The 27,746-nt window shown below is 44.0% G+C and overlaps 1 protein-coding gene across 4 annotated transcripts in view; it reads right to left on the bottom strand.

The window, feature by feature from the left end:
* Positions 1–1,115: 1,115 nt before the first annotated feature.
* The window catches only part of HYAL2 (hyaluronidase 2), a 69,785-nt gene continuing 43,154 nt past the window's right edge, over positions 1,116–27,746 (bottom strand). For all 4 annotated transcript variants that reach the window (XM_033926527.1, XM_033926526.1, XM_033926529.1 and 1 more), the window contains exons 2-4: positions 22,913–23,894; positions 9,082–9,171; positions 1,116–1,733 (exon numbers count right to left, since the gene is read on the bottom strand). In XM_033926527.1, coding sequence (XP_033782418.1) covers positions 1,341–1,733; positions 9,082–9,171; positions 22,913–23,836 — 1,407 coding nt within the window. In that variant the 5' untranslated portion in view covers positions 23,837–23,894 and the 3' untranslated portion in view covers positions 1,116–1,340. The remainder of the gene's footprint in view (positions 1,734–9,081; positions 9,172–22,912; positions 23,895–27,746) is intronic.

Below are 27,746 nucleotides of genomic sequence, written 5' to 3'. Positions count from 1 at the left end.
AGGCATGGCCCTGGGATGTACTGCCCTACATTTCGCAGTTCCACAGGGGCTGGTAGAGCTTGGCTCGTCTGTTTACAGCAGAGAAACAGATAGGGGCAGGGAGAGAAAGGGGAATAAAGTTGCCACATATGATTGCTGGCCATGAGATTCTCTTAACCACCGTTCAAGCTGATTACATTAGTGTTTTCTATCCCGCCAATACCTTTCAGTTCTAGGCGGTTTACAAAAAGAGTTGGCCTGAGCATTCCCAGGGAGCTTACAGAGGTGATAGACAGAGTGAGCTTATACAAATTGAAGACTAGCATGAGCGATGGGTTTATAAGGTTTTTGATTAGCTCATTTGACAAATTTTTTGAAAAGTATAGTTTTCAGTTCTTTCCTGAATGTTTTGTAGTTGGTCGTCTTGGTCAGTAGCTTGGAGAGGTGGCTGTCTATTTTCGCTGATCTGGTGGCTAGTAATTCGTCATAGTTTTTTGCTTTGTATGCCTTTTGCTGGGGGATGGGTGAAGAGAGCCTGTGTTCTCCTTGGTCTTGATCAGGTGTTATTTCTGATCAGGTGTTTGTTTAGGTAGCTGGGACCAGTTCCATTTCAAGGCTTAAGACTCTATTTAAGTCAAACCTTACCTTATTAGTCTGCAAAGTGGACCAATTCACTGAACCGACACTGAACTACCTAGGGTTACCAGAATTTGTACCTTCATAAAAAGAGGATGTCTTTTTGGGGCTGCGTCTGGATGGTCTCTGCGACAAATGATGTCATATGCAAGCGTGCATATATGTGATGCCATTGTGTCGCATCCACACATGTGCAAAGATCCTCCAGACATGGCCCCAGGCTCAAAGCTTTTCAAAACCCGGCTGGACACCTGGACAGTCCTCTGAAAGAGGACATGTCCAGGTAAATCCGGATATCCAGCAACCCTACCCTTCTAGGCTACAAACCACTAAACACATACATATTCCAAGTAAAGGATTTGGAGGCAACGGGCTCTGTATCCTTTACTCATCCCTTAAAACCTGCACCTCTGTATTACCCTTTTCTACCCACCCTCTTCAGTTTGAGTGTATAAAATTCCCAAATAAATCAAAATAAAAGATCAAAAAACACAACCAACCACAGTTATTAAAAAATGGACTTTTTAAGCTTTGTTTTTAAATAAAGTTTCCATGTTTTCCCTTTTGCAGTCTGAAAAAGGCTGGGGTGCTTTGTGGTAGTAAGTGGGAGAGGTATTTTTGTTTCTACTACGTGCCTCAGTCCTTGGCAGCAGGGTCCAAGGCCCCCTCACTCCCAATACCTCATCCTGGAGCCACATGACAGCGCCCCGGTCACTGCTGCTTGCTCAAAGTCTGACTAAACAGAACAGCAGGACTGATGTTAAGAGTAACACAGCATGGGTATCATGGGCCACTGCTCCACCTTTCATCGGATCACTCAGCTCACAGCTCCGTCCGTGCCAACCCACATAACACTGGCACCGAAACTGGACTCTGAAGTTCTCAATGTCCATAGCGGACAGCTGACCCTCGGCTTTCAGGGCCGGCGACCTGTGCTGAGAAATGCGGAAACTGGCAGCAGAAAGGTGGAGATAAGCATTTGTGTGGTTCTCCTGCCGAAGGCAACGCCCATTGGCGCTGCAGAGAGTCTGGCTGCAGAGCTGAGCTGCTGTGGTGACGTTGACAATGTAGCGACCCAGGTCCTCTTCCAGGTAATTCTTAATCATTTGACAGGTGTCCTGCAGAGGAAGGAACCACAAGGAGAACTGAGACCCAGGAATACCAGCACCTTTGCCACCTGTCACCATCCCCTCCTTTTTGTTTTGGGGGGAGGGGAGTGGAGGGGGAGGTCTTTCCGGGCACCCCTCCTGCCATCTTTTTGGGGTTCAAGGTGGGGGGGGGGGCAGTGGCTTAGGAGTGCTAGCACAGGGGGGGGGTTAATGGGACAGATGCGCACAGAACATCTGTTCCATTAAAAAAAAAAAAAAAAAGCAGAAGCCCTGGGCTGCTTCTCCTGTCACTACTGTTAGGGCTTTGCATTGTGTCAATCGCTCACTGAGGCGATTGAGTCGGTGGGTTTGCCTGCAAATCATTTGTATGCAAACTTGATAGTGAATCAGTTGCTGTTGGAAAATTGGCCAATAGCAATTCAGTCGCTATCTGTAGTGAATCTAGACCTAAGTTTAGACATCACAGCCTGTATACTTTGGAGGAAAGGCGGGAGAGGGGAGATACGATAGAATTGTTTAAATAACTACATATAAATGTGCACGAGTCAATTCTCTTTCATTTGAAAGGAAACTCTGCAATGAGAGGGCATAGGATGAAGTTAAGAGGTGATAGGCTCACATTCCAACTTCGTTTCCCCTCCAGTGAGAGGTTGTAAACTGAAAAAACACCATGAACATCTTCTCTCACACCAAGCAGCATCATGGGGTAAAGACCTAGAACAATTGCTTTCGCCCACTACTTATGAGGAATTTAGGAAACGTCTGAAAACACACCTGTTCCTAAAGTATCTAGACAACCGATCCTCTCTTCTCTCTCCCCTCTATAGCGATTAACTTGTTCTATTGATCACTCTCTCCTCAAAAATGGATTTCCTGTCCTATTAACCCTCTTTCTTCCTCCCCTCTTAAAGTCAATCAATTTGTACTTTTGCTTAATCTTTGTAAACCGCATAGAACTTCACGGTATTGCAGTATATAAGCTGTTATTATTATTATTAATCTAAGGAAATACTATTTTACGGATGCATGGAACAGTATCCCAGAAGAGGTGGTGGAGACGGAGACTGTCTGAATTCAGAGAGAGAAAGAGATAATGGTTACTGCGGAAGGGCAGACTAGATGGGCCATTTGGCCTTTATCTGCCATCATGTTTCTATGTTACATAAAAGTCCAAAAAGTGCAGAGTCAGGATTTCACTATGAAAACTGGTATTTTACAGAACTCAATTTTCACATGAAAAAATTTACTGCAAACCTTTACTGCAAAACCATCCTTAGTCCCCCAAACACCATCAGACTTCTCTCTTGCTCACTACTGCTGCTGCTGTGGGAGGATAGAGAGGGAGAAAGCACCATGCTCTTCAATGAGCACTGCTGCCTCTCTTATACTTGCTGAGGACCTATCTAACCTCTGGAACAAACATTCTCCGGACAGAGGAGTCAAAACCTACACTTTTTAATTAAAATTATCAAAAGGTTTAGTTTGATAAAAATACCAAACACTGCCTCCAGAGAAAGAACCCCATCACATCCAAACCTGGACAGCCTGCCACCATTTATGAAGCCAGAAATGTTGCTTTATAAACCAGAAAATTCTAGAAGAGAAGGTCAGGTCTGATCTAAGCCCTACTGAAAATGTGGCTAAACCTGAAGTGATGCGTTCATGCAGGGAAGCCCTCAAATGTCACAGAGCTGAAATATTTTTGTGAGAGATTCCTCCATCACAAAGTGGGAGACTGACTCACCCACCGCAGGGCGACCTGAGGGCCGCCGTGTGAGCGGACTGCTGGGCAGGATGGACCACTGGTCTGACCCAGCAGCGGCAGTTCTTATGTTCACAGAAGAGCTAGTGCTGCTCAGTGAGATGCCAACTGTTCACATCCTCCGAAGAGTTCATGGCCTTTCACACGAACATACTTATTGTTCGGTCTGTTGAATAATCAAAGTATATCCTTCCCCATGAGATTCTCTCATTTGCAGACCATCCTAGGGGACAAATGACCTCCCTTGTCACTTCACTCACACTACAGTATTACCATTTCCCAATATTTTTCCTTCTTCCATTCATTGTTTTAAAAACCAGCTATTATATATGACTCATTTCCTATACTCACATCCCTGAACCGGTTCCACCCCAATCCTCTCAGACTCCAGCATTTCAGCAGGCTTTAGTGTCTAGAAGTCAATATTCAGTGGGGGTGAAGCAGGCAGGGGAGGCTTCTGACCACATACTACGCTGCACAGTCTGGCTGCCCATATTAAGAATAGCCTTACTGGGTCAGACCAATGGTCCATCTTCATGGAGGCCAATCCAAGTCAAAATTCCATGCCACTGATCCAGGTTAAGCAGTGGCTTCTCCCAAGTCTGTCTCAATAGCAGGCTATGGACTTTTCCTCCAGGAACTTAAAACCAGCTACATTAACCGCTCTTACCACATCCTCTAGTAACACATTCCAGAGCTTAACTATTCTCTGAGTGAAAAAATTCTTCCTCCTATTGGTTTTAAAAGTACTACTCTAACTTCATCGTGGGTTCTCTAGTCTTTGTAAATCTTGAAGCAGTAAAAAACAAAACAAAACAAACAAACCCCAAACACAACAACAACAAAAAAAAACCGATCCACTTGTACCCGTTCTAAAGCACTAAGGATTTGGTAGGACTATGATCATATCTCCCCTCAGCCATCTTTACCAAGCTGAAGAGCCCTAACCTCATGGTAGAGGAGTTCCATTGAGCAGCACTTAAATGCCAAGACTATCGGCTTTAACTACTTAGGCGCTGACTGGTTAGTGTTGGGTGGTCTTTGAGTCACGGAGGAGCCACCAGTTATTTGTGGCCATTAAACATATTTTAGCACTGTGTTCACATAGCTAATCAGATATGACTGCAGGAAAAGCAGTCCAAACTTTGCCCACTTAACTGACACTAATCCGCCAAAGCCACCATCCAGTTCTAATCCCCTTTCAAATCCCTCTGCCCCCTCCATCCCCCCCCATGTCTGATAGCTCACGGATTGCACATAATTAGTTTGTATGGCGTCATGTAGTTTGCAATCTGCACCCGAAAACTGGTTCCTTGGGAAGTCAGTCTATTAGCTGGGATTTTTGCACGGAAGTTATTCCTATTCAGAGCACAGTTTCAGATAACAGCACGACGACTCAGCAATGTAGCTGACTTGGCTTTGTTTGTCAGTCTTGTGTATTTTTTTTTATTAGAAATTTTTCATTAAATGTAATACAGATAACAAAGAATATGGAACAATCAAATAAATAGGTTTTTCAAAGACCATCAAGCCCACATTATTGAGAGAAGACTATTTCAACTTCAAAAGTAAACAATAAAGGCAAATAAAAAAGAAAAATTTCCCAAATGGGACAAACCAGTCCCACAAGGAATTTTCTTTAAACTCTCAGCACTGAAAAAAATATTTAAAGACCCTCAGTCAGAATCAGAATAATCACTTCATATTGTTTCTCATTATCTTGAAAGAATAACTCTAATTGTGCTGGTTCCAGAAACATATAATCCTTGTTTTGTAAGTGTATCAAACACTTATAGGGGAACTTTAAAAAGAACGTAGCTCCCAGACCCAGAGCTTTGGATTTTAACGCCAAAAAGGCTTTCCTCCGGAGCTGCGTGGGTCTGGCCACGTCATGAAACATCATAATCTTTATCACCAGAAAATTTAGCCTCTTTATTTTTAAAATAAAGTTTCAAAATCAATATTTTGTCCACTTCATTTAAGCAAGAGACCAATAAAGTGGACCTTTCCTGTATGAAGTCTTGAGAGTCCTCAAGAAATTCTGTCAAATTAAGATCAGCAGACACAAGCCGGTCCATTCCATGCTCTCCCGCTACTTATATTAGAAAAACAGTCTTGTGTATTTTTGACAATGGAATAAAGCGCCAATAGGAATTAGGGCTCCATACAATGACGTTGAAGTGCTGTCTACTCTCAACACATATCTGAATAAAACTGTTGGCGAACAAGGTGCTCATAGCAATTTCCCCACATCTATGGCTTCTGTCTGATCACGTAGTAGCACTTGCCTTTTTTGATAACAGAATCGCACCAGAAACAAAACTTGCAACGTCCGTCGTTGCCCGACATTTCACAATATCTTGTGTAAAGATGAAACGGAACCAGTGACCTTTAAAAGACTTAACACAGAGAACACAGTCACATTTTGATCTCTTGATTGAAGGAGGATCAACAAAAGCAAAAATATTCCTGAAGGCACAAACCATAGAGTGGACTACCGATCCAGTTTTCAAGGAACTTGGGCATCCAAATTGATTGCTAATGATACAGCAAAATAAGCCTCACTGAAAAATACAACGATATTTTGACAAAAGATGAACAGAAGCAATTTGTTCTCTGGTTAGTGGCCAGCCACAGAAAGACGTTTCCTTCGGCATCAAATGAGGCTCTTATGTCATAGGCCATTGATTATTTGTCGAGTGCACAAGAATTGCTAAGTTTAGCGGTAATTTTATAAAACAGTGAGGTGGGACAACCCCTAAACTTTATTTAAGTAAAATTTTGTGTGTTTTTCATTTTTATATAAAAAGGAATAAAATTAGCCTTATGGACAAACAAATGTGTTAATTTTTTTGGTTCACCCTAAGGGGCCAACCCTGGTCATAAGTACCTGGCAAGACCCAAGCAGAAAGAGTGCTTAACCATAAAAGAATCTGCGGATTTCCTTAAGCCGCCTTACCAAGGGCTTAGATATGGAGGGAGGGGGGAAGAAATGGTGCAAGAGCAAGCAGCTCAGAACATGAGAGACTAGTGCTGCCAGAGTATTTACTGATACAGAAGAATACAGCCCCAAAGCTCTAGTAGACCATACACCACCATCACCTGAAACTGGAGAGAGCACCACCAGCGCTACCCCCGTTTAAGTATCTTAGAAAACCATATACTGAACATCCACTACTCAATAGTGGCTGTTGGCCCAAAGAATATAAGAACATAAGAAGCGCCTTCACCGGAACAGACCAAGGTCCATCAAGTCCGGCGATCCGCACACGCGGAGGCCCATTTAGGTGCTCCTAGTTGGAGACCCGTATTTCCCGTATCCCTCAATATGATTTGCAAGAAGGTGTGCATCCAACTTGCGTTTGAAACCTAGAACAGTAGCCTCTGCCACCACCTCCTCCGGGAGAGCATTCCATGCGCCCACCACTCGTTGTGTGAAACAGAACTTCCTGACATTTGTCCTGAACCTGCTGCCACTCAGTTTCAGGCTATGACCTCTTGTCCATGTCACATCTGAAAATGTCAGTAATGCTGCTTCCTGGTCAATTTGGTCAAATCCTTTTAATATTTTAAAAGTCTATCAGATCCCCACGCAGTCTTCTCCTTTTGAGGGTGAACAGTCCTAGTTTTCCAAGGCGTTCCTTGTAGCTTAAATTCTCCATGCCTTTGACTAGTTTCGTGGCTCGCCTCTGCACCCTTTCCAACAGAATTTTATCCTTCTTAAGGTATGGAGACCAATGTTGGACACAGTATTCCAAGTGTGGTCTGACCATTGTTCTGTAAAGTGGCATTATAACATCTTCCGACCTACTCGTGATCCCCTTCTTAATCATGCCTAACATCCTATTTGCTTTTTTCGCCGCCGCTGCACATTAAGCCGTTGGCTTTAGGGTTCTGTCTATCAGCACCCCCAAATCCCTTTCCTGTTCGCATTTGGCTAATGTCACCCCCGACATCTTATAATCATGTTGTTTGTTTTTCTTTCCCAGATGCATCACCTTGCATTTGTCTATGTTAAAATTCATCTGCCACTTTATCGCCCACGTTTCCAGCTGGTTTAGATCCTTCTGAAGATCCTCAGTCCTTTTGAGAGCCAACCGCCCAACAAAGTTTTGTATCATCTGCAAACTTGATTATATCGCACGATGTTTCCTCTTCCAGGTCATTTATAAAAATATTGAACAAGATGGGCCCAAGAACAGAGCCCTGGGGCACGCCGCTGGTCACCTTTTCCCAGTCCGAGAATTTCCCATTAACTAGTTACCCTCTGTGTTCTGTTCTCTAGCCAATTTCCGATCCATCCGTGCACTTCTCCTCCAATTCCATGACTTAGTAGTTTACTCATAAGCCTTGCGTGCGGAACCTTGTCAAATGCTTTTTGGAAGTCCAAGTAAATTATGTCAACTGGATCTCCACTATCTATTTGCTTGTTCACCTTCTCAAAAAATTGAAGTAAATTTGTCAAACATGACCTCCCTTTCCTGAAGCCGTGTTGACTAGCTCTCATTAGGTTGTGCTTTTCCAAGTGTTGTACGATGTGATCTTTAATTAGTGCTTCGATTATCTTCCCAGGAACCGATGTGAGACTCACCAGTCTGTAGTTTCCTGGTTCACCTCTTGATCCCTTTTTGAAGGCAAAGAGGATGCAGTTTAAACTGCACTCAACATGGTGCAGTAGGGAAATGCCATCTTCATTTTAATTCACATTGCATTCATGACATCAATTTGCATCTTCAGGGATTGTGGTTCCTTTTGGGAGGTACAAGGGAGGTTCTCAGTTGAGCTTTACCAGCAGCCATTTTCCAATTTGTACCTTCTGACATGATGCAGTGAAAGCCAATTTTTTTATTTTTTTTAATTAGCAAGACCTGGAGTTACTGATCTGTCCGTGTGGCACAGTGTATTAAAGAAAGGTGCTTTTATTAGACCTAATTAACGACAAGCCAGTTAGGATTGTATTTGGAAGAGACATCAATTTTCCTTCCAAGGATTACTAAGCTTTTGTTTGCAGAGGTTATGCATCTGTCTAGCAGGGAGCTCTAGTAACCCATACCCCACACCTCTCCATTATTTTAAGCGATCACTCAAGGTCTCCATATATGGTATCCCAAGAAAGCAGAGACATGAAGCTTCATAATACATTACCAGCTACTCATGTTACCGAGCAAGTGACTTTCATCCAGTATGCCAAAAGGAATTATGAGTAAGACGACATTTCCCTTCTTCTGCAGCGATAACACCTGTCTAAGTTTGAATGACACTGAAGCCACCGACAGATTAGACAAAGGTCGATGGGTAGTTGCAACATGGTCTCATTGTAGTCCTAAAATATCCCTGAGCTGACCAGTCCTTGAGGCAACAGGACTGGGCAGACTGATGTGCCATTTGGCCTTTATCCGCTATCATGTGTAGGCTTCGCATCCTTGTGGCCATCCCCGAGCTATCAAACTCCATCAGTGTGCCAATAGCTCTCCCTTTAGGCTGAAAGCATTTATGGAAAGTACCCTATCTACCCTCTTCCTTGGTTTCATCCCACCCTTGCTCCTTGGCCTTAGAAAAGTGTGCTATATTAGCAGGCCCTAGACTTGTACACACCTTGCTCTTCGTATAGTCAGCATCACCCCAGAAGATGGCCCCAGCAGCTCCCAGTGCAGCACTCTCACCTATGGTGGAGACCAAGTCCTCCTGCAACAGAAAAACAGCATGTGATGAACACCGACAAACATCATTAGCAAGAAGATTCCAGAGTTAGAGTTAGTCCTATCAGAGACCCTTCCAGGCAGAGGAGAACAGATTTTTACCCATGAAGTAACTATTTCAATGCTGCAACTCTGTCTATGGGTGCTTTCACATTGAGAGGAGGCGCGCCCAGATTTGGGGACTGCAGCACCACTTCTATTCCTGCATTTCCAAAACTATGCACATACGACGGAGGTAGAAAGCATGTAAACCCTCCTTCATGCATATTCATTACATAATTCATGAAAACCCGACTCACTGGAAGCCCTCAAGGATTAGGAGTGAATACTAAGGGTTTATTCCATGGAACGATGCAAACACTAGTTGAACCTGTTCTGCTTCTCCTGTGTCCTCAAGATACATGGAGGAGAAACTGGTTGGCATTCTATAAAAAAGACTTGCATTACATTCACTATACTTGATCTCTACTTAGCAAAAGGATGGGAAAACCTTTCAGTTCAGGTGTCACACAATATCTAATATTGCCTAATTGGTAAACAACTAAAATTCAATGCAAAGAAATGCAGAGTAATGCATTTGGGGATTAATAATAGGAAGGAACCGTATATGCTGGGAGGAGAGAAGCTGATATGCACGGACGGGGAGAGGGACCTTGGGGTGATAGTGTCCGAAGATCTAAAGGCGGAAAAACAGTGTGACAAGGCAGTGGCTGCTGCCAGAAGGATTCTGGGCTGTATAAAGAGAGGCGTAGTCAGTAGAAGAAAGAAGGTGTTGATGCCCCTGTACAGGTCATTGGTGAGGCCCCACTTGGAGTATTGTGTTCAGTTTTGGAGACCGTATCTGGCGAAAGACGTAAGAAGACTTGAGGCGGTCCAGAGGAGGGTGACGAAAATGATAGGAGGCTTGTGCCAGAAGACGTATGAGGAGAGACTGGAAGCCCTGAATATGTATACCCTAGAGGAAAGGAGAGACAGGGGAGATATGATTCAGACGTTCAAATACTTAAAGGGTATTAACGTAGAACAAAATCTTTTCCAGAGAAAGGAAAATGGTAAAACCAGAGGACATAATTTGAGGTTGAGGGGTGGTAGATTCAGGGGCAATGTTAGGAAATTCTACTTTACGGAGAGGGTGGTGGATGCCTGGAATGCGCTCCCGAGAGAGGTGGTGGAGAGTAAAACTGTGACTGAGTTCAAAGAAGCGTGGGATGAACACAGAAGATTTAGAATCAGAAAATAATATTAAAGATTGAACTAGGCCAGTTACTGGGCAGACTTGTACGGTCTGCGTTTGTGTATGGCCGTTTGGTGGAGGATGGGCAGGGGAGGGCTTCAATGGCTGGGAGGGTGTAGATGGGCTGGAGTAAGTCTTAACAGAGATTTCGGCAGTTGGAACCCAAGCACAGTACCGGGTAAAGCTTTGGATTCTTGCCCAGAAATAGCTAAGAAGAAAAAAAAAAAAAAAAAATTTAAATTGAATCAGGTTGGGCAGACTGGATGGACCATTCGGGTCTTTATCTGCCGTCATCTACTATGTTACTATGTTTTAACAATCTGTTGGCCTCAATTTATAGGTTAGAGTTATGATTAAAGTGACCATTTATTTTTTTCATCAAAATGGGACATCTATTAATTGTCAATCCCATCCCCAATCCTGCCCTAGCCCCGCCCCCAATTTCTTCCATTCATTTTTCATGTACACATATCTTATTAATTCATAATGGTAACCATAAAATAAAAAACCAAACCATGAAGCACACTATATGCAGAGAAAATGTTAATTATCATTTATATTTGGGGGCTTTCAAAGATGTCAAGGCAGATGACTTTAAAATATGCAATGTCACCTCAATAAGTATAGAAAAATAGACACATATAGTGCAAAATATAGACAGCAGATATAAATTCTCAAAACTGACACATTTTGATCATTAAATTGAAAATAAAATCATTTTTCCTACCTTTGCTGTCTGGTGATTTCACAAGTCTCTGGTTGCATTTCCTTCTGACTGTGCATCCTTTCTTTCTGAACTCATGCCCAATAATTGTCCCTTTCTATTCCCTCCCTCCTTCCTATGTCCATAGTGCCCATAGTGCCTCCTTCCTATGTCCTTAGTTCCCCCAGTGCTCCTTCCTATATCCCCCTCACTGCCTTCCAGCCTTTGACCCACCCCCTCCCCTGAAGCTAGCCAGCCTACCACCATCCCTCCCTGCAGTTCTAAAACCAACCTGCTTGCTTCCCTCCCTCCAGCATCAAAGCCTGCCCCTCCCCCCAGACCGGCCCCCGCTGCTGTTGCCTACCGCCACTACAAACACTCCTCCAGGTCTGCCGCCACTGCCGACCGCTGCCCGCCGCCACTAAAGCAAAGGAAGGTCCAGGGGCTGGCCCACAAACCTTCTTCCCCGTGTCAATTTTGACGTCTGAGAGGAAGTTCCGGGCCAGCCAGGCAGCGATTGGCTGGCCTGGAACTTCCTCTCCGACGTCAGAATTGACATCAGGAAGGTGGTTTGTGGGCTGGCGCCTGGATCTTCCTTCACTTTAGTTGTGGCTGGCGGCGGTCGGCAGCAGACTGGGGGGTGATGTGTGTGTTTGAAGTGGCGGTAGACAGCAGCAGCGGGGGCCGGTCCGGGAGGGGGGGCCGGCTTTGCCACTGCAGAGAGGGGAAGCGAACCTCTGTCCCGTTGTCCCCATGCACAGCTTTGGGACGCTGTCCCTGAAAACGGGACATTTCGGAATCCCGAAGCTGTGCCTGGGAACAGCGGGACAAGGGATCTAAAAAGGGGACAGTCCCATTCAAAACGGGACGTATGGTCACCTTAGTTATGATCCATGTATTAGGTTGGGGATCTACAAGCATGGTTAAGTTCAATGAACTTTGACAAGTGTTCAAGTTCAAATCCCCTCTCAAATTAGCAGAATGGGAACTGGAACCCCCAGAACAATTTCTACCCCAACTTTAAGTCAGGAGTCCCATTTCCTGCCTAATCCAGGCAAGAGCTCACCATTGCAGTGTGAATGAAGTCTAAGGCCTCTGATGTAGAAAGGTACAAAACTACTTTTGGCTATGGAAAATGGTCCCATATAGCTGTGAATTGGATTCCTGAGGCCTCTCTCTCTAGGTATGCAAAGTCTCACATCGGGCCTCATTATCTGACATACTCACGCCTACACTGCATTGTCTCTGAATCCCCCTGCCACAGCCAGAGACCGTCATCCTTTCTTATCAATTAGGAACTGAGGCAGAGAAGCATTCCTTTTTCTCTGTAAGTGCAGAAAACTGCATACGTTACCGTGAAAGATCTGGGGCTCACGTGTACATATTTGATTGGGCATCCTGGTCAGGCCCTGCCTCATTTCTTTGGAGCTTTTTTTTCTTTTTGGCTTCCCCCTCCCCCCCCACTCCATCGATATTTCATCTCTGTGCACTGCAGAGATATAATTGTGATCTCTGCAGGCCAGATTCTTCATTGTCCACTCCATGCACAAGAGGTTAGAGACTGAAACCAGAAGCTGTGTGAGCCGATTGTTATGCTGCATTTACAGTATCATATGAGTTTGCGCACATTTGTCATCTGAAAATACAAAAGAACCATAAGGACAATCTAGATCAGCCTCCCTCCCAGTAGAGAAGCAGATGTTCTACAACTTTGTCATTAAACTAAATGAACACTTAGCTTTATATACCGGGTCATCAACCAAAGGAAGCTCGACTCGGTTAACAATAATTACAAAAATACTAAAAAGGTAAACAATCAAGAATTTTGATGGGACTAATTTCCAAAGTGTTTAGCAAATAGGAAAGTTTTTATGTTCAAATCCGTTTTATTTTTGTATACAAAACAAAGAATGCAACAGTCAAAGGAATTAACATCAAACAATACAAAAGTTGTCACGTTGTTTTCATAGAACAAGAGCAGAACCCCTCCCACCCCCAGAATCCTAACCAAGCAGCAAAAGCCCAGAGCAGAATCCCCCCCTTCCCAAGAAGCTTACAGAAAACAACTAATAGATCTGTAATATGCTAAAGGCCCGTGCTCTGGTGGCCCATGGCAGTCGCAGTAAGAATTCCCTCCCCACAAAAAAGGTGGGGAGGCCTGCAGTGAACGATCCCAGGAGTGAGCACGATTTACATCAACAAGACTAAGCAAGAGGATTCAAAAGAAGACTACGACCTCTAGGAGATAGGGAATCCAAACAGACTCCCCACACAAGCAAAAAACGATGCCGGTGACGAGGGCAACCAACTGGTGTAAGGGCGCAGGCCTAAATTTTGGTGCACCGATGCCAACTTTCTTGTGTAATTGCGCTCACAGAACAGAGAACCATATAATGCGGGCTGTGAGCCTAAGTTGTAGCGACCAATTACAGAATTGTTCCCTTGATTTTCCGGGGGGAGGGAATGACGACATCTAGAGAAATTTAGCAAGTAAAATGAGACTTCCAAAACGAACGAGATCTTAAAAGAAGAACTGGACAATAAGGTTGATACCCTTAAGAAAGATGTTAATTTTGAAAATGTGGAAAAGAAATTAGATGTTTTTAGGAAACATATCAAGAAAGTTAAATTGGAAAAGCTGATGGGTCTGTTTTTATGTTCCACTCCACACTGCTGTCATTAAAGTTTTTTGGACTGAAGGATTGGTCTTCTCTGTTTTTCTTTATCATTTATTATGTTACCATAAGCAGACGTGATGCTCAATAGACCATCCTTTGGTTCTCACTTCATTTATGAACAAACAAATGAATTTGGAATGTGCCACATGTGCTGTGTATAATTTAACAAATCTTGCAGCAGTAATGGGTGATTTAAATCAGAAAATCATACAGAAAAATCAGCTTCAAATCTGAACTGCCTCAGAGACCTCAATGGTGGAAGGGGGGGGGGGGAGACAGATGGAGGAAAAGACCTCAGAATTTGAATGCTCCAATTCTCCCATTGCATATTGCTGACACAGGACAAGAGTCAATTACACCATGGATCAGAAAAATAGCATAAATATTATAATTCTCAACATAAAAAGGTATTTATCAGCTCCAACCATGAATTGTCCCAAGGTCCCAGCCTCAGGTCATTGCTGCTGCTGCTCTTCCATAGTGGAAATACCCACTGTAGAGCCCCATTGTAGAGCTGTCTGCGTGGTTCAAAGTAGCCTTCTACAGAGCATCCAACAGTTTTGGGATTTAAATCAACTGCCTTTTTCATGAAGAGAGTCACTGAATAGCAATCAGGTACTCAAAGTATTTTCCCTATCTGTCCCAGCAGGCTCACGATCTAACTGTGGTATCTGGGGCAATAGAGGGTTAAGTGACTTGCCCAGAGTCACGTGGAGGAGGCTGGGATTGAACTCACAACCTCAGGGTGCTGAGGTAGTAGCGCTAACCATTAGGCCACAGAAGGGAGGAAGAAACAGCAGGAGCAGTATCAAGACAGCCAGAAGATTAAAGGGGGAAGAGGGGTGGAAGAGAAGCCAATGAGTTAACATGACTGTGGTAACCAGTTGTATGTTTCCCGTGTGCTTCTGGTACATTTGCACAGTGTGAATGCTCATGTAATAAGGATTCTGGGTCTTCACAGGGGTGGTCTCACATTAAAGTGCCTGCCCGTTCCACCCTGTTTCTCTTGAAGCCTGTCTTTAGTCCGACATGTGCAGGCTTGCCTTTCGGCCTTGGACGTCATTAATTTCAACTAATCTCACAGCACAGTGCTGATGCCAGTGATCAAAGAGTCACTCGTTAAGGCCGAGCTTTGCAGACCCACATAAAACATAAAGTCAGCGGAATTATCAGAAGCGAAGAATGACTTTAGCACACTAAGAAATCCTGCATCTACCAAGCTGATCCGCATTGCTTCTGTGCCCCTGCAGAGCTATGGAATCCCTGGGTAGCAGCAAGACTAATCCACACGTACCTTGAGAGAGAAAGCAAATATTCTGAAACTGCTCCATAGTCAAGTTTGACATCCCTAGAGTAACAGTAACTGGAGAGCAGATAAAGACCAGAAATGACTCATCCAATCATTGGCCAGGGCTGCATCTACTGCTCCCTGCAGGTTATTTCCACCCTTCCACCCAAGCTTTTTTTGGTTTCTTATTTGTGGGAGTCATTTATGTTTTACTTTGACTGCCAATACTCTTTACTTGGGGATTTTCAGATAAAGCAAAATAGAAACAACCTCTGGATAACTTAAGTAGAAATATTCGGGATCCTGACAATTGGTAGGAAGATAATTCAGAGGATATGACAATTCGGAGGATCTTCCTACCAACTGTCATCCTACCAATTGCTGTACCCAATTGTTCTACCACTACCACTTTTGATAGTGTCCCACACCGCAGGTTATTGAGCAAGATGAGTTTGATGGGATTAGAAGAAACATTAACTGCATGGGTCAAAGACTGGCTAAGCAGTTGACTTCAGAGGGTGGTGGTTAACGGTACCCTCTCCAAAACAGAGGTGATCAGTGGAGTGCCGCAGGGCTCGGTCTTGGGCCCAATCCTATTTAACATATTCGTTAGAGACCTGACTCAGGGGCTTCAAAGTAAAATAACATTATTTGCCGATGATGCCAAACTATGCAACATAGTAGGCAAAAGCACATTGCCCGACAGTATGATGCGGGACCTACTCTTACTAGAACATTGGTCCTTGACTTGGCAACTAAGCTTCAATGCCAAAAAGTGTAAGGTCATGCACCTTGGCAGCAGAAACCCATGCAGGATTTACACCCTAAATGGACTGCAGCAGAATGTGACTTAGGAGCGATCATTAGTGAAGACATGAAAACTGCCAATCAAGTGGAGAAAGCTTCATCCAAAGCTAGACAAATGATGGGTTGTATCCGAAGAAGTTTCGTCAGCTGGAAGCCCGAAGTCATAATGCCGTTGTACAGATCCATGGTGAGACCTCATCTGGAATATTGTGTACAATTCTGGAGACCACATTATCAAAAAGATGGGCAGAGAATGGAGTTGGTTCAGCGAATGGCCACCAGGATGATCTCAGGACTCAAGGATCTCCCGTATGAGAAAAGGCTGAGTAAATTGCAGCTATACTCACTCGAGGAACGTAGAGAGAGGGGAGACATGATTGAGACGTTCAAATATATCACGGGCCGTATCGAGGTGGAAGATGACATCTTTTTTTTAAAGGATCCATGGCCACAAGAGGGCATCCGCTGAAAATCAGGGGTGGGAAATTTCATGGTGAACCAGAAAGTATTTCTTCACCGAAAGGGTGGTTGATTATTGGAATGAACTTCCACTGCAGGTAATTGAGGCCAGCAGCGTGCCAGATTTTAAGAAAAAATGGGATAGGCATGTGGGCTCTCTTAGAGGAAGAAGTTAGGGGGGTGGGTCATTAGAGTGGGCAGACTTGATGGGCCGTGGCCCTTTTCTGACGTCATTTTCTATGTTTCTATGTTTACCGATTACCGCTACCAACTGCATTTGAACAGGAGGGAGGCCCCCCTTTCATGTGCGTAGGCTGACTCTGTACCTTCATAGCCCTCCTCCTGAAACCCCTGACATCCCTACACCCCTCCTGTACCATTTCTTCTCATGAGCGGTCCAGGTAGGCTGACTCCTTGCCAGCCGACACCCCTTCACAACCCTCCCCCTGACATCCCCCCTCCCAACACATTCCCCGACACTCCTCTGACATCTGCACACTCCTGTACCTTTCCTTCTCATGGGCAGTCTGCATAAACCCCAACATCCCCACCAGCCCCCCTCTCTGACACGCCTCTGATACCTCCCCCGGTATCTTTCATTAAAACATCGGTAGGAAGGATGCCCACTCCTTCCTACTGATAGGGCTGCCTCTTCCCCCTCCATCTTGGGATGCACTGGGAGGGGCCTAAGGCCCTGATTTGTTATTCATGGGCTCAGTCCAACTGTTACTATACAGCAGATAAAGACCAACACAGCCCATCCAGTCTGCACAGTAAGGTGGTTAGGATTGCTCCTGCTACTTTGTGTAAGTTATTTCCCTCAAGATTTTTTTTTAAATGAAAGTCATTTATATTTTGCAAATGTTCTATACTTTGATTCCATCCCCTCTGTGTTCATTCCCTGCCTTTTAAAAATTCCATCATTGTTTTTGTCCCTAGCAATCCCACTGGGAGGCCATTCCAAGCATCTACCACACTGTGAAAAATAGTTCCTGATTTTACTTTTTAAAAAACAACTTCACCCTTTCAGCTTTATTTCTTGACCTCTAGTACTACAGTTTTCCCTTCATGGCCAAGTGGTAGACCTCCTGCCTCTGTGGGATCAAATCCTAGCGTTGCTCCTTGTGACCCTGGGTAAGTCACTCTTGTTTTTTTATTCATTTGTTACAAATTATGTATATAACAAACGCAGGAAAATCCACAAGTATCATCATAAACATTTACAAAAAGGAAAATAAAATCATTCAGCGATCTAGCCCACATTAACTGGCCGACAGAACTCATGCTCAGAGACATGAAGGCAGTAACAGGGGAAACCCCCAACACTACTGCCCCACCACTGAATCATAGCATTGCTCAGAACAGTCTTAAGTTGATTATCAAGGTAGTCAAATATTTAATAATAATGCCACACAGGTCATCTGGTCTCTCTATATTGCACTAAGATTGAAAATGCATTGAAAATTGCAAATTTAGCTTATAGCTCGCTGGTTCCGACGTGACACATTTTGGTACTGCTTCAGGGAACTGACAACATTTCTGAATATGGGCAATGTAGTCTCAAAAGGTTGTCAGAAATCAACCATTCTCGCCAGTGACTTAGCTTCCTCCTATCATTACAACTGGCCGGCAGTACCTTCTATATAGCAACATAAATTTATTAAAAGAAAGACAACTAAGTAGGCAGAATGTGGCATCTATTTCTATACATTTCTTCAATTAACCTCCCTGATTAAAGATAACCAAATAAATCTAGGATATTGTTTGAACCGGTTTATCTTTCAGAAAACCTTCTAACTGGACTGGATCTAAAAAGACATACTTATCACTTGCGTATGAAATAAGGCAGGCATTTACAGGGACATTTTAAGAAGAAGGTTGCGCCCACTGCCAAGGCCTTAGGCCTGAGCGTTAGGAACTGCTTCCTCTTCATTTGAGTCTGCTTAGAGACATCAGGAAATACAAGAATCCTTTGGCCACAAAACAGAGCCTGTTTTTTAGTAAAATATAGTTTCAAATAGTTTGTTTCTCTAACTCTGACTTGAAAACTACCAAAAGTGTAACACGTTTTGTTATTGTAGAAGCTGAGAACGATCCAAACTATCTGGGGAGACTAATTTATCAATTTCCCCTTCCGCTCCCTCCTCCCTAGAGGCCTTCGGAACATAAGAGGTTATCATGTTGAAAATGATCCACCTCAGAATATTGCAAAATCTCCCTCATGTAAATTCTTACTAGCTCCAAAGGAGAAAGGAAATGCGTAATCGGGAAAGTTAGGAAGATTCCTAACTAATATAGTTCTCCATTTTTTTCTATTTTTGCATGAAACACACTCTCTTTAATGTTAGATAGAGCAGTACTTTGTAAGTTAGTCACAGATTTATCCAATTTATCTCCCAACTCTACTATTTAATTATCATGCTCATTCATGTTAACTATTACATCTGAGGAAAACTGACACAATTTCAAAACTGTGCTTTGGAGAGAAGACTCAATTCTATTAACAATTGGCCAAATATCATTTAAAGTGATAACTTTGTCCTTAGGAAGAACATCAAGGGCTGGCTCCCTGACCATCCTTTAGTCTTCACATCACTTATTTGCCCATCCATATAAAGTCCAGTTACATCAGACATTTGTTTGGCAAATGGTCTTTAAGAAGGAAAGGAGAAGGGGACTTGATATACTGCTTTTCTATGCTTACAATCAAAGTGGTTTACGTATTATACATATACAGGTACTTATTTTGTACTTGGGGCAATGAAGGGTTAAGTGACTTACCCAGAGTCACAAGGAGAGGCTGGTGATTGAACCTGAAACCTCAGGGTGCTGAGGCAGCAGCTCCAACCACTAGGCTACTCCACTGAGCACGAGAGACAAATCTAAAGGTGGGAGACCTTGCAACACGTTAATTCACCGGTACCATGTCCTAACATGACCAAGAAATGGAATAGTGCCTGCATGGCATTTTCAGCTCCAAGTCGTTGAGAACAGGCCAGAATACACTGTTTCAAATTAGTCTTTCACCAGGAATAAAAGGCTACAGCAATGGCAATGAATCTGAGAGATTATCTCCAAAAGACCCTGGCACAGAAATGAAGTTCCTTCCTGTACAGTGTGTGCAATATTAACTCATGTGGAGATGTTACTCCAAGGATAATTAGGAATTCTGCTGCGTCTTGCTATAAGCACTCTGGATACCGAACGCCAGGTGCTGAGAGAGCAGTTGCTTTGACTGTGTTGTGTCCATGGATGGGTGGGAGGGGAGAGGGGGCTGTTTTTAGAACTAGAAACAGTTTGTGTGAGTGGATATTTGGGGGTGGGTGGGTACTGGGAGTAAAGGCACCTTGAAGATGGCAGTTTTGGGGTGAGGGGAATCTGGCAATTGTGGGAAGATTGCCCTGATCATCAAAAGTGTTTTTGAGGTGGTAGGTTTTATTTTTTTAGGGGGGGGGGAAGCTAATTTAGGAGATGAGTCAGATTGATGGGTTAGGACAGCAGAGAACAGGTATGAAGGCATGAAGCACTTTGATATGAAGAATTCCCTAACTGCTTGTATTTCACTGTATAAAAGTTTGAACTCCTCCTTCAGCAAATCTATTGGGCCATTTTTTTAGAGAAAGGGAGGCTTATTCCTCTGCAAGTCCTCAGTTCAATTTGGACCATTTTTTAACTCAATGTATCTACTTGGCCAGTTTTTGTCACAGGTCAAATTTCATCTCATTCTGTTATTTTCAAAGATTTATTTTGCCCTTAGACAGATAAATGGAAATAATTATGCATAATCAGGTCAAATTGTCTGTCCAACTTCCATTGGGATGGAAGGAATTAAAAAAAAACAAAACCAAAAAAACCCCTCTACAAAAATTAACTGCCAGTGAGTGTCAAAACAATATATGAGATGCAGGGAATACAGTGGTGCCCCATTCCCCCAGGGGGTCCTCACACTCCCAGAACTTTGCTGTCTCAGACCCAGATTCTCAAAACTTTAAGTTGTCGCTAAACTGTTACTGACAGGTTAGTCTGCACGCATTTTAGCGGCGGATTATCAAAATTATCTCCGTCTTTAGCGAGCTTTCTAGCAGTCTCCAACAATGACATGCAAATGGGTTCTTCAACATTGAAATGAGACCTCCGGTGGATTCTTAAAAAAATGCCGAGCCATTTTCTAAAAGTGGCGTCAGTTTTTGGTGACAAAAATAAGTGACTGGTCCAGGGGTTCAGGTACAGGCATGACCGTGTTGCGATGCAGCGGGAGAGATGCTCATTCTCCCACCTTACATCACAACACCCCTCCCCTGCAGCGGAAGAAATGCCCTACTCTCTCCTGCCACAAACACCCCCTCCCCCCCGCAGCAACAGCGATGCCCACTGTCTCCTGCCACAAACAACCCCCCCACTCCACAGCAGCTGTGACCCCCCCTTGAAGCAGGAGAGATGCCGATTCTCTCTCGCCACAAACAACCCCTCCCACCCCCCGCAGCAGCAGAGATGCCCACTCTCCCACCACAAACAACCCCCCCTGCAGCGGCTGCGACCCCCCCTATCTCCGTCAACTTCATGTACATGAGTGTTGTTTGGAGAATGACTCACTTTTTTAAATTAGTTAGCAGAACGGCTGCGTTAGCAGACCGTCGCTTTTTAACGCTTTTGTTTTTATAATCCTGGCCTCAGTGGCTACAGTATAGATCAGTGATCTCAAACTCAAACCCTTTGCAGGGCCACATTTTGGATTTGTAGGTGCTTGGAGGGCCTCAGAAAAAAAAAATAGTTAATGTCTTATTAAAGAAATGATAATGTTGCATGAGGTCAAACTCTTTATAGTTTATAAATCTTTCCTTTTGGCTAAGTCTTAATAATAATATTGTCATTTATAGCTAAAGAGACATATGATCAAGAAACGGTTTTATTTTACTTTTGTGATTATGATAAACATACCGAGGGCCTCAAAATAGTACCTGGCGGGCCGCATGTGGCCCCTGGGCCGCGTGTTTGAGACCACAGGTATAGATCCATCTGTAGCAGGGGAAATGCTTGAAATACCTGTATGTAAACAGCTTTGAATGTGGCTACTGCCTTTTAGTAGTTTTACAAATCCCAATCGCTTTCCCATTTATTGTAGAAAGGAATCTGGATCAGGGGTGGCAATGGGGCTGCAAGTCATACATCAGATAGATATGAACTTGAAAACAGGTGGGGGGGGGGGGCACCTAACAAAATCAGGTGTGAAAACAAAGGACTTCAATTGCCATGTACTATTTCTGTGCAGCTGCAGTTTAGAAAGATTTGTTTTTATCACACTCCTCCGACTGATACTTATACAAGCCTAACATGGCCCGAACTCTATCTCCCCTTTTGTGCTGGGCTTACTGTACAGCTGCCAATGACCCAGTTTCTAAGCTGAATCCTACATTGTCATTTTTTTTTTGGTCTGGAATGTTTTTCCTACTCAGAGTCAGCTTTTACTAGGGTTATAATTCTAGGGTTTCATAAGAACAGCCGTACTGGGTCAGACCAAGCCCAGTAGCCCGTTTTCACGGTGGCCAATCCAGGTCATTAGTACCTGGCCAAAACCCAAGGAGTAGCAATATTCCATCCTACCGATTCAGGGCAAGCAGTGGCTTCCCCATGTCTTTCTCAATAACAGACTATGGACTTTTCTTCCAGGAAATTGTCCAAACCTTTCTTAAAACCAGCTATGCTATCCGCTCTTACCATAACCTCTGGCAATGCATTCCAGAACTTAACTATTCTCTGAGTGAACAAAAATTTCCTCCTATTGGTTTTAAAAGTATGTCCCTGTAACTTCATTGAGTGTCCCCTAGTCTGTACTTTTTGACCCGTTCTACGCCACTCAGGATTTTGTAGACTTCAATCATATCTCCCCTCAGCCGTCTCTTTTCCAGACACAGCTACCTGGGTGGGTAGATGTATGCCCCCATTTTTAACCCCACCCCCACTGGCCACAGTCACAGCAACTAAGCCAACGCATGTGTACTGCTGTCACACACCTAGCGAGGGGCTGTTCTGTTGACTACTGAGGCTCCCTCCCAGTGACTAGGAAGATTGCTACAAAGCAGCCCCAGTCCCTGAAACTCAAGTGTACAGGTCAAGTTCAGCAACTGAATCCAGGTCCAGTGCTGCTACTGAACCAAGGTGGTCAGGCTTCAATACCTCTTTTGGATGCAGTTTGGTCAAATTCACATATGTCAAAATGGAAGGAGAATAGCACCATTATCATTGGGTCACTATTAGTGATCTATCACTGTGATACAGGAGACAGGTTAAATTTTCTAACTAGTGGGGCAAAGGGTGGGAAGGAAAGTAACAGATGCTGTCCCCTGCTGGTGGAGAAGCTGAGGGGTTCGGTCTTAGAGGAGACCTCTCTTGCAGTCTTGCAAGTACAAGAGATCCAATAGTTACCCGAGCCCACTTAAGGAGGTGAGTAGGGGTACGGGGGAACCAGGAATGACAGTCTCCCTCCAGAACTCAGGTCCTTCAGCACCCTCTGCTGTACAGCTCCCAGCAATTTAAAGAGATAGGGGAAGGGCATCTTACCTCACTCAGCAACTCAAGCTTGCGGCTGTAGGTAGGCCGTGTGTACACAAACACAGGCAACGAGTAGCCCTCGTGGTGCTTGTTAGCTATGCGCATGGCTTCCTTCACACGGGAACGCACAAACTTGCGTCCATTCTCAGAAGAGGCCAGCATTTTGTCCAGATAGATAGAAGGGTAAAGGGCCGTGCTCTCCTTCCACAGCCACGCCAGCTGGTCATTGCGGCTCTCCTCCACATCTGGGCAGTGGCCTATGTAGGTGTCGGGATTCTTAATGTAGTCATGATTGTAGCAGTCTGGGAAGAGGTAGTAGCCCCACAGCTGTCGGGGACGAAAGTTTTTGGCATGCTGCAGAGTCTGGACCATGAAGTCGCGGGCCGAGGCTTCAAATTCAAACAGTGCCTGCTTGCCCACCTCTTCCTCGGACCAGTTTGGGTGCTTTGCCGCCACCAGCAGGCGGGAAGCATTGCGATAAATATCTTTGCTCTGCCAGTTGCGTACCCAGATGGGCCGCCACTCCTCCCAGTCGATAACTGCCAGCCCATCCTTGTGCAAGGAACGGATATACTTGTCAATGCCTTCCTGCAGTCGATCCAGATGTTCCAACAGACTGCTATTTTGCGGGACCCCCCCATTCACTGCCACCTGATCCTGGTAATACGGATACAGTCCCAAACGCTCCTTGTAAAATATGGTTAGGTTCTGGTCCACAAAACCCTCATTAGGGGATGCATACAGATCGAAGAGGCTGAAGTCAAGCTGGACCCCAAAGCGAGGCTGGCAATCCTGGGTGGGCGCATTCCAAGCTACCAGGAAGGGTCTGCGTGTGAACACGGGCCGGAAGGTAGGCTTTTCATCCCCCCTCTGGGCACTTGCGAGGGTAATACACAGGAGCCATGGCAGTACCAGGGTGGGATCTTTGCGCATTCTCCAGTCCACTGAGGTCAGCTCTAGCACAAGGAAACTGCAGCTCAGAGATCAGGATCTGTGGAAAAAGTCCAGAAAGTTATACCACCTTGTCAGGTCCTTTGGAGAAGTCAAATGAAATCCAGAAGTAAATTAGTTATTACATTTAAACTAGATCCAGGGTCTAAGCAAGAGGCAAGTGCCAGGTTTCCAGCTTTAAACACAACCAAAAAAACCCCAAAAACTTTATTGTTCATCAATTTTGGATCGGTAATTGAGTAATAAAACTTACTCTTGAACCTTCAGAAAACAGAAATGTGTAGGAAGTGAGGATCCTTTGGACTTAAGGCCTATGCTTAAGCTTCCATTTTGGGATCTCTGCTTCAGACGATAAAGTAAAGGCCTAGCTAGCAGGTTATCAAATGGTAGAAACAATATTCTTTAAATGTGAAAATGGACGTAAGCATCATCTATTACTGGATTAAAAATTCTTAATGTAAACAGTGGTCCTGCAAAGCCAGATTATTGTAATGTACTATATTATGTTTTTTTAAATTTATAGCCTGCTGTAAACATACATAATAGAAGCACAATATCAAAGCTACACAAAACAATATATAATATTAGAGTCAGTATATCATACCCAATTACATAACATATGTACCTCATGTTACATGCGAGTTTCCCCAAAGACGTTGTTTATTTTCAAGCAATACACAATGCCACAGATAGTCATCTGCTTTCCCATTGTGAAAACTTTGCACTGGTTCCTGGTTAACATCCAAGTTATATTTTACGCTTTGCCTTGTGTTAAGCTGGGTCAGGGGAGGATCATGTTTGCAGACCAGGATCACGTTATATATGCCGAGAAACCTGCTATGATCAAGACAGGATGGAAAGCTATTATCAAAGTAGTTCCGAAATTGCCTAAAAGGGGGGGGGGTTCTTTTGTAGTGACCCCCATAATATAGGGTGCCTCGCCAAGGTCATCCAAGGGTATAGTTGTGGGTTACAGGTTATTTCATAAATATGAGTGGGTGCTGAAAAGTTCTCCAGCCAACCAAGAAGAGAATGACATAGATATGGTTCAATGATCTGAAAGTTTCTGCAAACGAAATCAGATAAAAGACTTTTTGCAGCTCCAGTGGCAAAATAACGCTCAGAATTTAGGAAGTTGGTAGGTTGGGTTGAAAACTTCTCAGCATCCCCTCGTAAGTCTGAAGACCTGTCTGTGTATTGCAACAAGCCTAGCAGGGGTGGCATTTGGCTGTGGTAGAAGGCTTTGGGGGTTGGCTTTGAGGAGTAGGTTTTGGGAAGGAGGTACTGGGGAAGACAGCTGGAGGCTTTATTCTTTATTATACATTATGTATGTTTTGTTTTAAGTTTAACCACTTTTTATGTAGTGATTTCCTGAATCAAACATACTTTTATATAATGTTACAAGGCAAAACAGTGTTATATGGAAGTACAGAAAAGGAAACTGCCAAAATCCAACCCTTCCTCTCTGAGCACACTACCAAAACACTTATCCATGTCCTCATCACATCGCACTTAAGACTACTGCAACTCGCTACTCTCAGGTCTTCCGCTTATCCATCTCGCTACCCTCCAATCCATCCAGAATTCAGCTGAATGGCTTATATTCCAGGAGAGCCGCTTTACTCACGTTATCCCCCTCCTAAAGTCACTTCATTGGCTTCCCATCTGTTTCTGAATACAATTCAAACTCCTCATACTGACCTACAAATGCACTCACTCAGCTGCCCCTCACTATCTCTCTTCACTTTTCCCACTATGATCCCTCCCCCCCCAATGAGCTCCTCTCTCAGCTGCCCCTCACTATCTCTCTTCACTTACCTCCCACTATGATCCCTCCCCCCCATGAGCTCCTCTCAGCTGCTAAGTCCCTCCTATCTGTGCCCTTCTCTTCAACTGCCAGCTCCAGAGTCCAGACTCCATCCTTTCTGCACTGCTGCACCATACGAGTATGCTTGGAACAAGCTGCCCAAATCCCTGCCGCAGGCTCCATCTCAGGCAGTGTTCAAAGCCCACCACTTTGAAAATGCTTTTGACTCCTAATTCCTCTCACCTTGGGTTCTACATTCCCAACCTTATATGTCATGTCTGTCCAAGTTAAATTGTAAGCTCTTCAGAGCAGGGACAGTCTATAAATGTCAAAATGTACAGCACTGTATACTCCAGTGGTTCCCAAACCCTGTCCTGGGGGACCTCCAGCCAGTCGGGTTTTCAAGATATCCCTAATGAATATGCATGAGAGAGATTTGCATATAATGGAAGTGACAGGTATGCAAATCTCTCTCATGCATATTCATTAGGGATATCTTGAAAACCCGACTGGCTGGGGGTCCCCCAGGACAGGGTTTGGGAACCACTGGTATATGCCTTTCAACGCTATATAAGTGATTAGTAGTAGTAGAAAATGAACCTCTTCTTTATAGGGATTTTAATCCTGTCCATTGATCAACTACTGAAGTGGAAGGTAGACCCCACTCCCTTTCATGGTGCCAATCAAATAGTTTAACAGCCACTGGAGATACTCATTCCAAACCTGTTATAAGATCAAGCCAGGCAAACAGGAAAGCAGCAGCATGAGTGATCTTGGAAAGGACACACGGCACATCCACAGACAGAAGAGTTGAAGATACTTAGTCAAAAATATTTATCACTTCAGTGACTGGGGAGATGTCTGCTGCAGGAGATGGCAGTGGCTAATATAACCGTGGAAGATTCTGAACAAAATTTTGTATGAGGAACAAGATGTGAGAAGCTGCTTCTGCCGCTCCATCTCAGTGTCCAAGACCTCAGCCCTTCCGAACAGCTTCTCGAGGTAGGAGACTAGGGGGCCGGAGCAGCTACTCAACTGCATTCCCATGCTGGGAAATTAGGGAGGGAGGGAGGGAGCAGTTGAGAAGAAAGAAAAACTGCAGGTAGGGATGGGAGTTGGACTAAAGAGGTCTAAGGGATAAATGTGTCAGGGGGGAAAGATAAGTGAGGGCCTCAAAAACAATGTCAGACAGAGAAAGGGATGAGAAAGAAAGAAAGAAAAGCCAGAAGAGTAAAATGGAGAGAAAAGCAAGATTAATTTTTATTTTTTTTTTCACGGTGAAAAGATTTGATTATATGATGTTGGGAACTGACAGATGGGCAAGTTTGAGCTTGTGACCATGAGCAAGTTACTTAATCCTCCATTGTCCCTGGTACAAAATAAGTACCTGCATATATGTAAATCACTTTGAATGTGTAATCGCAAAAAGCAGTATACAAGTCTCATTCCCTTTCCCCCTTAATCTCTTAGCAGGAGAGTTTTATCGTAAATCAGGGTCCGACAGGAGATACTAGAGAGCAGATTTGTTTTTTTTAAACTCCATATTTTTCCCTCTCCTCCCTTGTTCCAACCTCACTGAATACTGAATCCAAGCTTTGGTTGCTTACCCAATGCTCTGCAAGGGGGGGGAGGGGGAAGGGGACAAAAGAGATGGAAGGAAATGGGTGGAAGTGCTATACAACATTACAAGGGCATCACCCTCATTAAAATTCTCAGAGTGACATGAAGGACTTCTAGTTGAAACATACAATCTCCACCTCAGCAGGGGGCAGAGCTTTTGAACTGAACTAAGAGGGGGATGGGAAAAAGAACAGGATGTTTCCGGGACTGGATCAAGGACCCAATTCAAACTGGCCACTAGTGCCGAATCACCAGAAATTCTTTGATCTAATAAACAGTGGTTATAACCACAATGGTACGACTAGTAGCGTTTTACTGGGTATTAACAATCTCAGCTTGTACACCGATTTGGAAAAGAGGTTTACGTCTTAAACCAAACCAAACTGCTTCAAGACAAGACCATCGATAAATTTTTGGGAATGCTTGGAATGAGACGCTAAAAAGATGACTTGAGCTAGTCCCAGG

Source organism: Geotrypetes seraphini, chromosome 17 (assembly GCF_902459505.1).
Source record: "Geotrypetes seraphini chromosome 17, aGeoSer1.1, whole genome shotgun sequence".
In the NCBI taxonomy this organism is placed as follows: domain Eukaryota; kingdom Metazoa; phylum Chordata; class Amphibia; order Gymnophiona; family Dermophiidae; genus Geotrypetes; species Geotrypetes seraphini.
This window is presented reverse-complemented; position numbering and strand designations above follow the sequence as displayed.